General features: G+C 42.9%; 1 protein-coding gene across 1 annotated transcript in view; it reads right to left on the reverse strand.

The window, feature by feature from the left end:
- The window catches only part of PTK6 (protein tyrosine kinase 6), a 104,704-nt gene that overhangs the window by 62,217 nt on the left and 27,156 nt on the right, over positions 1–15,331 (reverse strand). Inside the window, exons 2-3 of the mRNA XM_069243208.1 lie at positions 2,665–2,786; positions 1,815–1,978 (exon numbers count right to left, since the gene is read on the reverse strand). Coding sequence (XP_069099309.1) covers positions 1,815–1,978; positions 2,665–2,786 — 286 coding nt within the window. The remainder of the gene's footprint in view (positions 1–1,814; positions 1,979–2,664; positions 2,787–15,331) is intronic.

Below are 15,331 nucleotides of genomic sequence, written 5' to 3' on the forward strand. Positions count from 1 at the left end.
CCATACTTTTTTTACTCTCTAGTTTTGTTTTGCAATGTGAAGTGGGAATCCCAGATTGGAGCAAATCCACTCTTGCATTCAACCATGTGCACTTGCATGTCGTGACAGGGGTGTCCACATCAACTTTTTGAAGACACATTTTCAATATTTGAAATGTAATTTTGTTTTTAATCATACACTTGTATTAGTGGGTGTGTTGAGCAAACACCTACATGGTGTTACCTTCTAACTGAAGCCAAGCTAACAAATGTATGTCCATATGTATTAACGCATTTTCCAATGGACACAAAATGTGAAAAGACCTTTGCTGCACTTTGCCGTTGATCCACCCTTGTACCTAGTATTGATAATAGTTTACCCCTGTGCCATTATCTTCTGGGTCAGACTCAAAAGTTGGATATTTGTTTTTACTGTCCATGGAACAATCTTTGCTAGTGCAAGGGTGTGCATCTTAATTGATCTAGATTCCTGGGTGAGAGTTCATCCCATGACTAGCATTTAGTTTGAACACAACAAAGACCCACCATGAAACATACCTTCATGGTTGAGTTATTATGCTCACCCAATGCAGAGTTACATGCATCAGGATGCCAGAGCTGGACCTACCAACAACTGGAACAAGGAACAAAGGTCAGCATAACAGGCAGAGACTGCCCAAGATACACAGTGTGGCAGAACAGACACACTCCTCCAGTCATCACCATTAGAACAATGGTACCATCTTCGGAGTGGACTATTTGGGAAGCTGAGTTAAGAAAATTGAAATAAATGCCACCAAGGGCTATATACTCTTACTAGTGAGAGGGATTTGCAACAAGTAATGCCAGAAAAGTGACAATGGTGCGAAACAAATTTCAGAGTGGGGTGCTGCCCTCAATATTACATCGCTGAAGTCATAGGGATTGTGAATAATCCAAGCATCACACAGAGAACAAGTGTAGCAAGTGAGCCATGCCAATTCAGCAGAAGGGTGGTAAGGGTGTGGTATGTAGTTGATCGTGCATTTTGGAGCACGTTGTCGGAAGCATATCTGTCACTAAGGCGTGGTGTGGTAGGGCGCTGCGATTTAGACAGCACAATTTCCATTGAAATGCCAAACTACATTTGCACATGCATATGATTTTACTGATAAAACTATATGGGGCACAAACAAAAAATAATGTGTTCGTTTTTATCAAATATTAATCATCTGTGCATCTCCAAGTAAAGTGTCATTATTGTACTAAAAACTTTGTTTCCCTTTCCATCACTGGGATTACAAAAGCATTCTTTATCTGTGCTTTTCTAACTGCTGGTAACGTTTTAATTAGTTCTATAGTTCATTTTCAGCATTTTAAATTTAGCTGTGTTTTTGTAAATATAGACATCCTACAGCCATTTTCTTTCATACTCCCTGTGTGTCAGCAAGAGTGTCACATAGTTCACTGTACCAAACACTCTCAATTTGTAGTCAGAGAAAGAAAAATAAACACCAATCCCCACGTTAAAAGAATAACCAGCTATTTGTCAGAACACTGAGCCTTATAATTGAATTATGTGGCACAAAACAAAAAATTGAAGAACCAACTTTATTGCTAATTCACCTTCTGAACTCCATCATGGTTATTATAGGGGTGCTGCAGCACTCCCAGTAACTATACGTCTGGCACCAATGAATGAGTGAGAAGGATCTGGACATGTTTGGCTGAAGACCAGTCAATCAACTACACAAAGTACAAATATTGAATGTTATTTTTGTTCCACTTTTGCTGTTTTTACTGATTTAGTGGTGCCTATTCAAAAACCCCTTCTACACTCCACCAACCAACCCGTACCTTCATGCACGGCGTGGTAAGCAGCAGTCCATCGATCAGGCTTCTTTCTGTGTAGTGCTGGATAAGACTTTCCAGGTCCGAAAAGAAGGACGTGGTATTCACATGGAATTTCCCTTGTTTGTTCTGCAAGATTTTAAAATGTCTCACACAGTTTTGATCACGCACTGTGAAGGAAAGAGGATAGAAAAATATCTTAAGGCTTTAAACCTCCACAAATTGCTGGTCATATTGATGAAGTGAGAGACTTTGGGCAAGGTAGATAATATACAATTCCTACCTTTCAAACAACACTGTGTTATACACATTAGGCCAGAATTTCACTTGATAATAGGGAGGTCTGGGTAAATAATAGAATGGCTGCAATTTTTGAGAGACCAACTGGGCGGGGCTACTGCCAGTCACATATATCATTTTGCATGAATGATGAAACAGATGGCATTACAGTGCAATAGTTAAGTACATGAATGGACTTGATAGGTGTGCTTTGAGCAAAGCAGTTGTAAAAGGACCAGAGGAGAGGAGCATGCAAAGTCAGCAGACTTGCACTTGCAACATGATGGAGGCAGAGTTAAGGTGGAAGAGTAATGGCAACAGGGTGGTTGGTCTTCTGAAGGTCTCCATCCTCCAGAACAACTATAAAATACATCTGTTCCGAAAGTACCTCAATTTCTAACTCAGTTTCTCCCTTTCCTCCATTCATGACTTGACTTTCTAGCAGTACTGTTTCAGTTTTAATTTACATGCTCCTTTGCCCTTGTGGCTAGACCTGCACCATACATTTACTTTTAACAAATAATTAAAATATCTGGTTTGCTGAGTAGTTTCCAGAACCAAGCTAAATGTTACTTACCAGAAAGAGCATGGTCAAATCCTTGTTTTTCGCTTGCCCGGACCAGAAAGGTTCCCCTCTTGTTTTCCGGAGACATTAGAATGTTACCGGCTTCTGTACGACTCAGCTCTCCAAAAAACCATCTGTAGAAAAAATATATGTATTATATCCTAAGTGAAATGCGCAACTTATATTATAGTAAAATCGCATGTTAAAAAAAAGCTACTTTGCAAAAACAGTAAATTACAAAGCAGCAATTTTGTGAGGCAACAGAAAGGTTAATATTCAGTATTTGCCAGTTTTCTAAATTAGTGAAGATTAGCAATTTTATCCTCTAAATTATGGGCCTGATTCACAAACTGCACTTTGTAATACGTTTTGCATGAGGAGTAAGAGCATTGTAGTACTACAAAACTTAATACAAAGTGCTATTCACAAAGTTGGACTTTTGAGTAAGTTTACTACTTTTCAGAATTAACAAACTGCACTTTTGTAGAAACTTACACTTTTGTAAGACCCTACCTCCATTATTTTCTTTGGAAGGGTGTTGCAGTACCAGTGGTTGGCCATGTGCAGTGCTGGACATACTACAAAAATGCAGTTCATGAAAACCAAAAAATATTAAACTTACCCCTGGAAATCAGGTCATATACGTCTCCCCTAATGTTTGTAACTGTGACAGATAATATCTACACAATGTAAAGGTGTGAAAGTCCACGCGCTAAAAAACAGATGCAATTACACCCCTCCTTCCTGCATAGAAGTGCTGCAAGTGTGCTATAAAATGACTGGATGTCCTGCCCGGAATGGTCCGGTCACTCCAATTCATAGTTTAAGTGCAGCAGTGTAGCACTCTTGGAAAGAGATACTGAAGGCATCTGGTTAATGTTGCTTCAAATTCTCAAAATAGGACTTTGGCTCTCATTTGAAGTTGGTTGAACCAGTGCAAAATGGGTGGCAAGAGTCTTACAACACACAGTAAATATTTGCTATTTATGGTTCAATTTGATTTTATTGATTTTCAAGAATATGCACATACTCCTGCATGCAATTGCAGGCCAGTGGGAAAGCAACACGGATTGTGAGACAGTTCAGTCATTGTGTTTGGAACATGCATTTCCCCCACAACCTCTCTTCTTCACACCGCAGAACAACACTGATCTAATCAAAGCAACTAACATCAAATAAATCCAAATTTCTTCATACTCCCTCACGAACGTGCGCCCCAGACCATGCCTTCGACACTCCCTTGAGATATTAATGTATATATATATATATATATATATATATATATATATATATATATATAGAGAGAGAGAGAGAGAGAGAGAAGATGAGGCAGTGATACTTAGCACTCTGGGGCAAGCTATTTCCTTGAATTCTGTCGCCTATAAAGACAATCATGGCTTCTACGTTGTTTCAAACAAAACCCTTAACTCCAAGACTCCTAGATATCTTTTCTGTACCTTTCTTCTCCCTTATTCGGTGAAGCTAAGCCCTGTGATTGGGAGCTTCGCAGGTGCAACAGTGACTGAATAACACTTGTTTAGCAGCACATAGAAACAGGGTACTTAGTCGCCCCACACAATCGATAATCGCCGTACCAAAGCCCAACGTTGCGGCTGGCTCCTGGAGGGTTGGCGAGCCCCAAATATAACCAACAAAAACACAACGCCTACTCCTCCTGAATGTTGGATAAGTAGACAGCGTCAAGAAGCTCCAATAATTTGGCAAGTGTATTATTTTATTTATAATAATGGCAGAAAAACTTTTTTACTTATCCAACATTCAGGAGGAGTAGGCGTCGTGTACTTAGTCGCCCCTCGCTTTTTTCAGCACAGAGAAAACTTTGTCAACTGTGGCTAGTATATATATTAAATCTGTTGTCCAACACTTCATCTCAAAGTAGTTTGGAGCAGGGACTTAGAAAGTGCAGGAGGAAGCTAGACCCACTGCATTTCTCCCAGCAACATTTATTTCTAGCTTTGTCCCATGCATAAACCTTGGGGTGTTTAGCACCAATATGTTTCTACTTCGGTAAAGGTTTTTTTGTTGGGTGCCCTGGCCATGGCCGCCCTCACTCTGCAGCGAATCTCTTTCAACATTTTGCCTGTCAATGATCTGCCTAGCTCTGATCTCCAACCTTTTTGCCTGAGGTATTACCTGATGGGGGTCAACTGTGAGAAACCGATATATCTCACCCAATATGTGCCTAACATTAGCCACTTTTAAAATGGTGTCAGTGGTCTGCTTGCTTGTGCTTTAAATCAGTGGTTCCCAACCTGTGGGCCGGGGACCCCTGGAGGTCCGCGAATCCTCCTCAGGGGGTCCGCGACTGCTTAAAAAATATAATAATATTAGGTCCCAGCTATCAGAAATGACTCAGTGGGGGTCCTCGGGTTCCAATAACGATTCAGTGGGAGTCCCCGGGCTCCAGTACTCATAAAATGGGGGTCCACCGAAGTCAAAAGGTTGGGAACCACTGCTTTAAATGATTTGTTGTTACCCATTTTCTTATTTGCATGTGCCTCAAACCTTCGACTCTGGCACTCTGTAATCAGTCTTGATTTGGTCAGAAGACCTTTAGACCACTGCTTTCAAAGAATTCCCGTATCAACCTGCAACATGGCCTCCTGCCCGGCTGCTTACTTCCTCTACTCTAGTGCTGGGGTGAAATCCAGATTGCCGATAAATGATGTTAGCGGGCATGGGTGGGTTGAAAGCCCTTTGTTTAGAACATCACTGTGTTCCGGGACATCACTGTTGCCTAGGTTACTCAAGAAGAGTACCGACCCCATTATCTATGTTCTTCAGAGGATCAACGAGCCTTGCAGATGTGGATGTCACAAGTGTTTTTCAGTTAGACCCTACTCTACTCAAACGTAGTTGGTCTGCATGATATATATGCGGCATACACAGTCCTCCCTCTCTTGTATGGAATATTACCTTCTCCGCTAGCCTGCACTTTTTTCCCCCCTCTATGAATCTAGTAAGTAGTTGATGGATTTTCTCTAGCATGCATTTTGGGAGTTGAAGAGCAGGGTCTGGGCTAAATATAGAAATCCCCATAACACAGTAATTTAGCTGTGTCAATTCTACCCAGCTATTACTGTTCACCCATATGCCAGGCTTGGAGGTCTTTCTTTAGATTTACTAATTTGCGGTAGTTTATATGTGCTGTCTTCTCCAGGTTAGCAAAGTAAATGAACCCCCAATTAAATGATTTGCCATCTAGTCCGGGGGAATCCTCTCCTGCAGCATGTCCCTCTGAACTGCTGAAGTGAATAGATTGGGAATCTAGGAATTTTGCAAGGTTATTTAAGAGCCCTAGGCTAGGCCAAACCTGTCTATCTCCTACGGGATGGATGGTAGTGAGAAACTGGATCTGACAGGTCCACCAGCAGATCACCAATGTACCTGCAAACTGTGTACGTGAGCTTACCAAGTCGTACCTCTTCGATCTCTTAGTTGGCTCTTAATTTGTTCGCTAGGGGGCTCCATATGAAGGGCAAAAAAAAAAAAGGTGGGAGAGAGCAGCTCTGTTTTAGGGCCCTTTTGATATAAAATAAGACTGTGAAATCCCCATTAATAAAGATCCTGGTGACTGGCTCCCCATAGCTACAAGGATTCTTGAAGTAACCCTGGGCCTGAAGCCAAACATGTCTGGCACGTTTCTGAGGAATGGCCAGTTGTTGAAAGCTTTTTCCGCGTTGGCTGACAGTAGCACAGCAGCACTCCCTGTTCTCTTGACCCTAATTTGAGCTGGTGGTTGCAGGTGGGGTCGACCTGGACTCATTTTTGGCGACTGGCATTTATTTTTCTTCAGCAGACTTTGATCCAGAGCAAGAGAGAGAAAACAAACATAAAAGGGGGAAGGAAGGAGGAGGAGGAAGAGGAAGGCAGAAAAACAATGACAAGAGAGAAAGGGGGGATGAAAAGGAACCTGCACGAGTGAGATCAAGAGGCAGGGAGTGCCTGATGGTGGATTAAAGAGACTTGAGGTGGAATCAATGCTACACAACCGTGGTATTCAGCACCCCAATCTTTGGCAGTGCTGGCAGCGGCCTTCTGAACAAAACGTGGGCCCGGAACTTATTCTTTTACAAATTAAACACTGACCTTAACTATTCTATAGATAATTCAGTTGGTGTTTTTTGACCCCTCCTTAACTGGGTCTATTAAGCTTTGCACTCAGGGACCACGCCAGTTTGCCAAAATCTCCATCAATATTTAACAGGGAGATTGGCTGGAAAAAAGGCAAGACGTTGCGTCATTTCCGGATTTGGCCAAGACCACAATTGATGTCTCTCTTACTGACTTGTAGAGTTAGCCAGAATCCCTAAATGACTTATACAGGTAGGTAAGGATTGGTACCAGGATATAACAAAAGGTTTTATATAATAGTCCTGCGACACAGTCTGCCTTGGGGCTTTTCATGGTTGTAGTTTTGAGATGATGGCTATTGCTTCCTTTACTGGGTGGGTTTTTCAATCGTCTGCGGGTTAGTGAGCTGTGCTGATTGTGCCTTGTGGAGGTAACTGGAGATCACTTATGTGTGTGTGTCCTGCTGAATACAGCTCGCTGCATTACTTTCTAAAAGCTTGTTTGATTTCTGCGTCCCTATTCCTCACCACCTTTGTGAGAGGTTTAATGACTGTACCCTGTCTCTTGCCGATCTGGCTTCAAGCTTAAAGGCTATCAGCTTTGCTGTTTAGCCTCCCCTGGTAGTATGTTTGTTTCACACTAAGAACACACATTTTCTGTATCAAGCACTTTGGGATCGAGGCCCCGGTAGTTTGCTCTAAAATGATTGCGCCCTGGCATGTCATGAACTTCTAATACTCTGATCTAACCTTCAAGTATTGCTCATTTTTCTTTCCTGTTTTTTTTCCTTTTGGCCTTGGTAGAGAGATATATCAAAGTCTCTCACCTGGATGCCTTTAGTGTACCCCAAAGTGTGAGTATGTTTGTCCACACAGTGTCATTTGTTTGGTGAAAGAATGCCAGTGCCTCCAAGATCCTAGTCTAGTTGCTTGCAATATTTAGGAGACCTTCCCTTAATTGTGGCCTGGAGGATGCCCAGCCTCTGGAAGGTCAGATGACCAAGTGAAAGGGAGTATAAACCAATAGCGTGATCATGCTGATTTCGGGATCCTCTAATCTTCAGTCAGAGGAGAGGATCTCAGGAAATGATCCAGCATACTGCATTTTTGAGCAGTGCAGGTAAATATGAGAAGTCTCTTCTGTCAGGTAGCAGGGATCTCTAGATATCTACCAGGCATATATCTCCAAGCCAAGCCTTGCCCCGACACCCGGAAAAACTCTCCTGTGTGTGTGATAAGGAGACGTTTGGAATTGTGCACAAACCTATTCAACGTAAAGGAAAGCACTGATGAAGTTCCATTTGGGAATAAAACGCACTGGCTGGGCTGATTCCTGTTTCAAAAGGTTTTGTGTCAGGGTAATTTGTGAACTTCAATAAAATGGTCTAATTCTAACCTCTCCCACTTGCATCAATTGACAAATAATTTTTGGACAAGCGTTTTTTTTTTTCCAAGGAAATTTTTCAGAGTGCTTCACCCTACTAGTCTTTTTCATGAGTGGATTAGTGTCTTCCCTCAATATAATGTCCCTGTCTGGAGTTTACATACTATGTGGTATCTCTGGTCTCAGAAACCTTTCTTGGCCTACATTAGGGGCATATATAGATGCCATTGTTAACGTGTAGTCTTCCCATGCTATTCTAACAGCAAAGACCCTCACACTTGAATCGGAAACAATATCTTTGGCATCACCTTTGAAGGTTTGACAACAGCATGTGGATGCCTCCCTTTTCCTGATGATCAGATGACAGACTATTATGAATTGTTCTGGATGCCTAAGGTGGCCAGCCTTTTTGGATGAGGATGGTCTTCTGCAACAGCCAATGTCGCTTTTAGAGTCCCTCAAACTGGAGGACACTGCAAGCTGCATTTCCCTTTGCATTAAAGGCCATGTACGTTGACACATGTTATTTTACACAATGCTACCTGCCTATTGCCTACAGAATGAGTATTTGTGGCTGGGTGTCGTGTGTGCTTAGTACTGTTTATTGATTACGTTACTGGTTTATAAGAGCTAGGGTGTGCTAATTATAGCGGGTGTGTGTGATGTGCTACCCTCCTATTCCCCTAACTTTTCTCTGTAACCACTTAGAAATATGAGTAACAATTTATCTTCTCATCTCCACTGGTGGGACTAAGTGAGTAACCTGAGGCAATCCCCTTCTTATTCCCACTTAAGTATTTACCAGCACATATCATACCTACAATGGGCACCGTAGTCCTCCCTTGCCTGGACTCTTGTATATTTTTAGGTTCTCACTTGCCACCCGAACCCCAAAATGATCATCAGTAACTCTGAGTCCTTTATACCCATATAGTAAGTCAGCCTGGAATGTTGGCAGGGAGCCCGCGTCTCGTAGCTGGGACAAGAATGCTGACATTTCAGATTCAATCATAACTGAGGAGGGTTTCACTCTGTTCTTTATATATTGGACCCTGGTAACACCAGTGACTGAGAAAAATATGGCATATCGTCCAGCCATAACATATGCGTAGACCTCACTTGATGAAGAGTATCTTCTCAAGTAAATAAGATTTTGAAAGGATGCCACCACCATTATTTGATTTCCTTGTCTTGTAAGAAGTCAGTCACTGGTTGGAATTCATATAGTTTCTGCAGTGTAATAGGGAATATGTTGTGAAAAGTGATGATTTTATGGCCCTCAAATGGGATTTGGCTTGCAGCGTTAGCTGCTTGCATGATAGACTCCGTTTGCTGGAAGTAATCATCGCAGGTTAAAGTGTCCTGTGAGTCTCTTGATGTAGTCCGCTGTATCTCCACCTTCCGCATCTCTGGGTACCACTCACGTTCTAATTCTCTGTAAGCCTTAGGGGTTCTCCAGATCCTTTAGGAGAGAGAGTGTAGGTCCAGATTTTTTGATCTTCTAGCATGATAAGTTCAGGGCCTCTACATCATCCTTTCTCGCATCCTGAGAATCCATCAAGGACTCAATCTAGTGTCATATTGATGTCAAATCCTGTTTGATATTCTGGAGGTCTTTCAAGGCAGCATCTCTCAATTGGGATAGGTCTTTGTGAATACCACTGGAACAGTTCTTTATTACAGGTGGTGTTGCCTCAGACATGCTTTCACTCTGATTCATCCACCTAGAACGTAGGATTATATCTTCTGAAACTCTTGTTAGCATCTTCTTCAAGCTGGCCTCTTTTTTTTATTGAGGTGTCTGTCTGCAATTAGTCCAACCTACCTAACATTACCACTAACTTGGGTATCTTCACTTCTCAAACTCAGCCTTTCCATATCACTACTGTGACCTCCTTCACCTGCCCTGTGAGATAGAGTCTGCCGGGGTGGGTATTCAAAGGTGGGGCTTACGGAGACTGACTATTAACACAAGTCTGTATGGTGTTGGCTGATCACAACTATTCCTAGTTGCAATGTCCACTGCATGGGCTTCCTAGACTGTTCAAAGAGGGTCACACCAAAAACCACACTGCTACTAGTGTCTTCATAATGTTGGTGACCCTGCCATATCTCTTGTGGTCCTGTTGAACTTCTCAGGGCTACCTCCAACTGAGTGGTGCGAGATAAGCCCTTCAATGCAAAAGGTTTTTCTAGCGCCAAACACTTGTGGGGTTCTGACATAATTTAGGTTCTAGTCTCCCTAGTTGTGGTGGTGGGTTGTGCTTTTAGCTTGAGACATTGAGTGACCTCTAAGCCAAGGGCAGGCAAGTACTCTGAAGCTACTGCTTGCCTTAGGGCTCTAGATGTCACATGGTTCCTGCCCCCTCTATATCCTCTGAGTCCCAACTCCTATGTTGACCTCAGGGAACCACCATCCACTACCTGCAGGCCGTGTCTCTCAAGTAATCTGTTGTTCTTCCCGGGCATCCTTGTCTACTGCTAATGCCCCCTTCGTCCTCTTCTATCTTGGTCACTCACCTCCCACAGAGATGGCTGTCTGCCTTGCCATAGTACTCTGATTTTAGACCCTCACTAGAAATCCGCTTGAGCTTCCTAATGGGCTCGCCAACTCCATGGGTGACTTCTTCTCAGCTTGTGGCTACAATACTGAGCACCGCTTTCTCAGTGCAATAAACCTCGGAAGCTGCAAATGTTGTAGGGTTGTCAGGCAGTTGCCAAGCTGTCATCTTGGAGTAAAGAGGCAACTCCCCACTGCTTCTGTAAACCAAAGCCCACTGGCTGGGACCGCAGAAGCAGCGCATTCTGCAGTCCCAGGCAGAGGAGAGCAAGGATGTCTTAAGTCTTCGCCATCTTGGCTCGGTCATCCTTTTTTCTATTTAAAGTAATGCAGTATCAGTGCTTAAAAAAGCAGTAGTTGCACATAACGGCGTGCGACCTTCAACCCCATCAGCAGCACCAGAATGCTGGACTGAACTCAGTCAACACAATAAGACATTGTTTCTGCACACAACTTCCATTTAACCCGAGATTTGCAGAAACAGTACAGTAACTGGTTTGGTACCGGAATATTGTAACCACAATGTACTCTGACACAATTATTCTTACCTAAATATTTTTTTACAAAAATATTGCCCCATTGTAGTTACTAACAGAAAATCTAGACCGAGCTGGACAATATTTTTCTATACAATATTTAGGACCTGGTATTTCATGGATATGGTATTTCTGTAAAACAAGACTTTCGCTAACGATATTCTGACATACAACTCATTTACCAGATGTTTTAAGACTATTAATGGTTTACAAGGTTAACACACATTTTCTAAAAAAATAAAAAAATAAATGACATCTTAGGCATGTGACTTACAAAACACAATCTTCCTCATTAAAATTTGATGACACCTGTATATGGAGTAGCTGTCAGCTTGCTCAATATTACACGTGGCATAACCCAGCCTAGATTTATTTGCCAACAGCATCAAGTAGTTGACAGAGAAAATGTATGTAGAATGTTTACAACTGCAAGTTGACAGTACAGATATGATGTAAAAAGCTCGCAGGTCCAACCCAAATGAGATAAAAGATATATTTGATTTTTTAATTAGTAAGGCACATCAAGCTAGGAATAATGCATAAAAACGTTCAAAAAGGTATGGGATGAATCTGTTAAAAATCACCAAATAATCTAAGAGGCAAAAAATAGCCCAAAATCATTCAAAATGAGAAAAAGAGTACTTTAAATCAACTTAGCAGGCCAGATCACCCAACCTCACCCAGTCAACCAAATCCCTCTTACTGCAGGCTTCTGATCTTATGCACGTCCTGCCCAGTATACTCCAAATTTCATCTCAAGCTCGATTTTTACTTTTCTAGGCTATAGTTAGTTACTCCATGTTATATCCAGGGCGCTTGATGTGCATGGCAAAAATTGGAGCAAGAGATCCTCAAGTCTTTAGAACCATCAGTCCCGTGGTATCTCATGGTTAGCAAGTACAACAAGTGAAAGCAATATGTTGTTGCCTGGCATAGATCCTAAATTTAAAGACCATACTCATCCACTATATTGTGGCATGCTTCATCACAGGGTCTCGCCTCACTTATCCATGTGTCGGGATGGCTCAGCCAAACAAATTGGGAACTCTTATGAATGGGTGTCAGGACTCAGTAAATAAAGATGTCTACAGCTGCTCCCAGGTTACCTTTAGTGTGGGACCCTCCAACTCAAAAAGAAAGATGATACTCTCTATAACTCTAGAATTTCATCGTCCCAGCATTCCAATATGGTCAACATGTTTCAGCCCAAAGTAATGCCATAAAACTACTAGTCTTCAAACACACCCTCTAAAGCAGCACTTTACAGGCACCCTATGAACACACCTGATAGGTTTTTCATACACTGTAGTCACGTAAGGAAAGTAGCCTCACTTTCTCCCCATATCCCATGAACCAAGACTCAACCCGTGCATGCAGAACTATCTGTTTTCACTGTTGCACGTCTACCTTTACACCTGTATTACCTTCACTTTTCCAAGTATTTTATCACAAGTTCACTAATAAAATGGCCACAAAATTATTGCAGCTGTTTGCGTTCTCAGCAGACTGGCCTAGGACTGGAGGGTACTGGAGTCCGAACTGCTCCGTAGTCTGCTTCAGTGTATTCTGGACTCCAGCAGGCAGCATCCGGAGCCTCCACTAGTCATCAGTGTGAGCAGCTGGCACAGATGGCAGTGTGGCAAGCTGGTATTGAGGAGGTGACGAAAGAAGATGACACCAGTAGATAGTAAAAGGAGCTTGTACTGGTGGGACGTGTTAACAACTTTCACCTTTGGACAGTGTGAGAAGCTGAGGTGAAGAACAATGCAAAAGGTGGCACTAGTAGGCAGGGATAGACATTTGCATGGATGGCAGGGTAAGCAAGAGGCAATAGCAGGAGTTGTGAGAAGGTGGAACTGGGGCAGTGAGGACTTTGAGAAGTTGGCACTGGTAGCCATGGTGAGGATTGTTAGGCGAAGTGTGCAGTTGGCACCATGGGGCATTGTGAGTTCTTGGCACCACAGTGATGCAGCAATGTGACATGTTGGCTAACAGCCACTGTCAGGAACTTGTACTGGTGGGCAGTGTAAGAAGCTGGCACTGGGTTGGGACCAATGTGAGAATGTGGCCCTGATAGCCATCAGCAGGTGCTTACATTGGTAGAATATTGTGGGCAGCTTGCACTTGTAGACAGTATGAGAAGTTGTATTTTAATGGGAGGGTAGCACCGTGAGACATTCCATAGTAGTCAAATCAAAAGGCTAGCACAGGTGGGCAGTTTTAGCACCTGGCAGGAGGGCACTGTGAGGTGCTGACACTTATGACCAGTGTAAGACGCTTGAAATACTCAAAGGGTGATCAAGCCCTAGTTCCATTAGTCTACCAGCTTTCCCCAATTGCAAAGTTATTCTTAGTTTTGCAGAACAACTACAGGGTATTCACATTGTTTGCTTGAACAATACATAAAAACTGATCAAACTACGGGGAGCTTCCATGGATCCAATAGAGAACACTGCCCACTGCACTGGGTAATACTGAAGGAACTCAAGAGACCTGCACCAACAAGAGTTGGGACATTGTTGATGTTTCTCCACCACAATTACATTGTACGCGGCATTTAAGTACATGAAACCACAATTTGTAATCGCCACTTCCTCACATGGCCTGACAAACCGCAAATTTGGAAACTGGATTACAAAATAAAGGAAATCAGAGAGGGCCAGTGCACATGCAGTCTCGTGCACCCAAATTGGGGGTTTCAACCTCCTGCACCAGAAATTGCCTACTGCAGGGCCGATCTGACCATGAGCCAGTGTGTAAAGAAGTTGTCTCCCTCATTTACTCTTCCTTGAGCTTCGCAGCCTAGCAAGGACCCATTTAAATGGCAGTCTTTAAATAGTCTATAAACAACACAAAACATTTGTGTGTTGTAGATTCACCAACTTACAGGGAAACAATGCTCCTGCAAATACAAGGAACATTGGAAAGGTCTGAGTTATGCAGATGCTTCCCAGGATAAGACAGCATTGGGGTACACACCCTACCTACTACATCAGTGTCACAAAATCAATGTAGCAACTACACTGATGAACTATCCCTGTGATCGGAGAGGGTGGATGGGGTTCACCCCTCTTCCCTGAAACACATTAATTCCAGATTTGATTTCTAATAGAATCTATATTAAATTATATGCTTTCAGGGCTGGTGTATGGGTTAAGTTAACGCTGCTGTGTCTACTACAATAGTCAGATTTGCACTTGTTTCAATCTGGCAACGCAGTGATGCATGAGAAATAAAGGGGAGATATTTAGATAACCTCTTTGTCCCAGTTCATAGGAAATTACCCCCTCCCTGACAATAACACCTGGAAGTGTGCAGAAATTAAATATGGGAATTTTTATGAGTTGGCAAAATCAGGGTTTGGCTCTCCCATTAGGGCGGAGGAGCTTATCCCCCGTCAGCAGCAGCAGCAACTGCAAAACCTTTACAAGGAAACAATAATAAACAGTGTTTATTATTGTTTCCTTATAAAGGGGCGGGGCCACAAGGGTGACGAGCAGTGAGGGGGAAAATGCATATGTGTTTGGCTGGCCGCCTGTGGCCAGTCAAACACACATCCACAGTAGGCTATCTCCAGCTGGGCTGTTGCTGGGCTGGTGAGAGCCTGCACAGGCTCCCAGTCTGCCTGGGAGCACCATGGCTGGGCACTCCCAGCCAATCGGCACTCCCAGCCAATCCTGATGCTGTTCTGAGCAGCATCAGGTTTGGCTGCAGGGTAGGCTGGGAGAATGTGCCTGCAGCAGAGAAGAAGTGGATGGAGCGGTGCTTCGAGCAAGGTAAATGTTTATTTTTTAATTTTTTTATTTGTTATTGCCATCGGACCCTCCCCCCACGCACGTGGAGGGAGGGTCCACGTGCACGTGCACGTCCACGTTCTCAAACCTTGTTTACCTGATCTGCTAGATGCACTGTTTAATGACGAGGGTCCTGCACTTTCTTTTTCAAAATGTTTTATTTGTTTTGAGAATGCAATAGGCAACTTGGCCACAAGGCCTGCATTGAATATTATTTCTACTAAAAATAAAACAAAAACAGAAACAACCAAATACACCTGCCCATTAAAACCCTCTCCTCCAGCAGACTGAGATAAAACCAAAATAACACA

Source organism: Pleurodeles waltl, chromosome 7 (assembly GCF_031143425.1).
Source record: "Pleurodeles waltl isolate 20211129_DDA chromosome 7, aPleWal1.hap1.20221129, whole genome shotgun sequence".
NCBI classification, from domain to species: Eukaryota; Metazoa; Chordata; class Amphibia; order Caudata; family Salamandridae; genus Pleurodeles; species Pleurodeles waltl.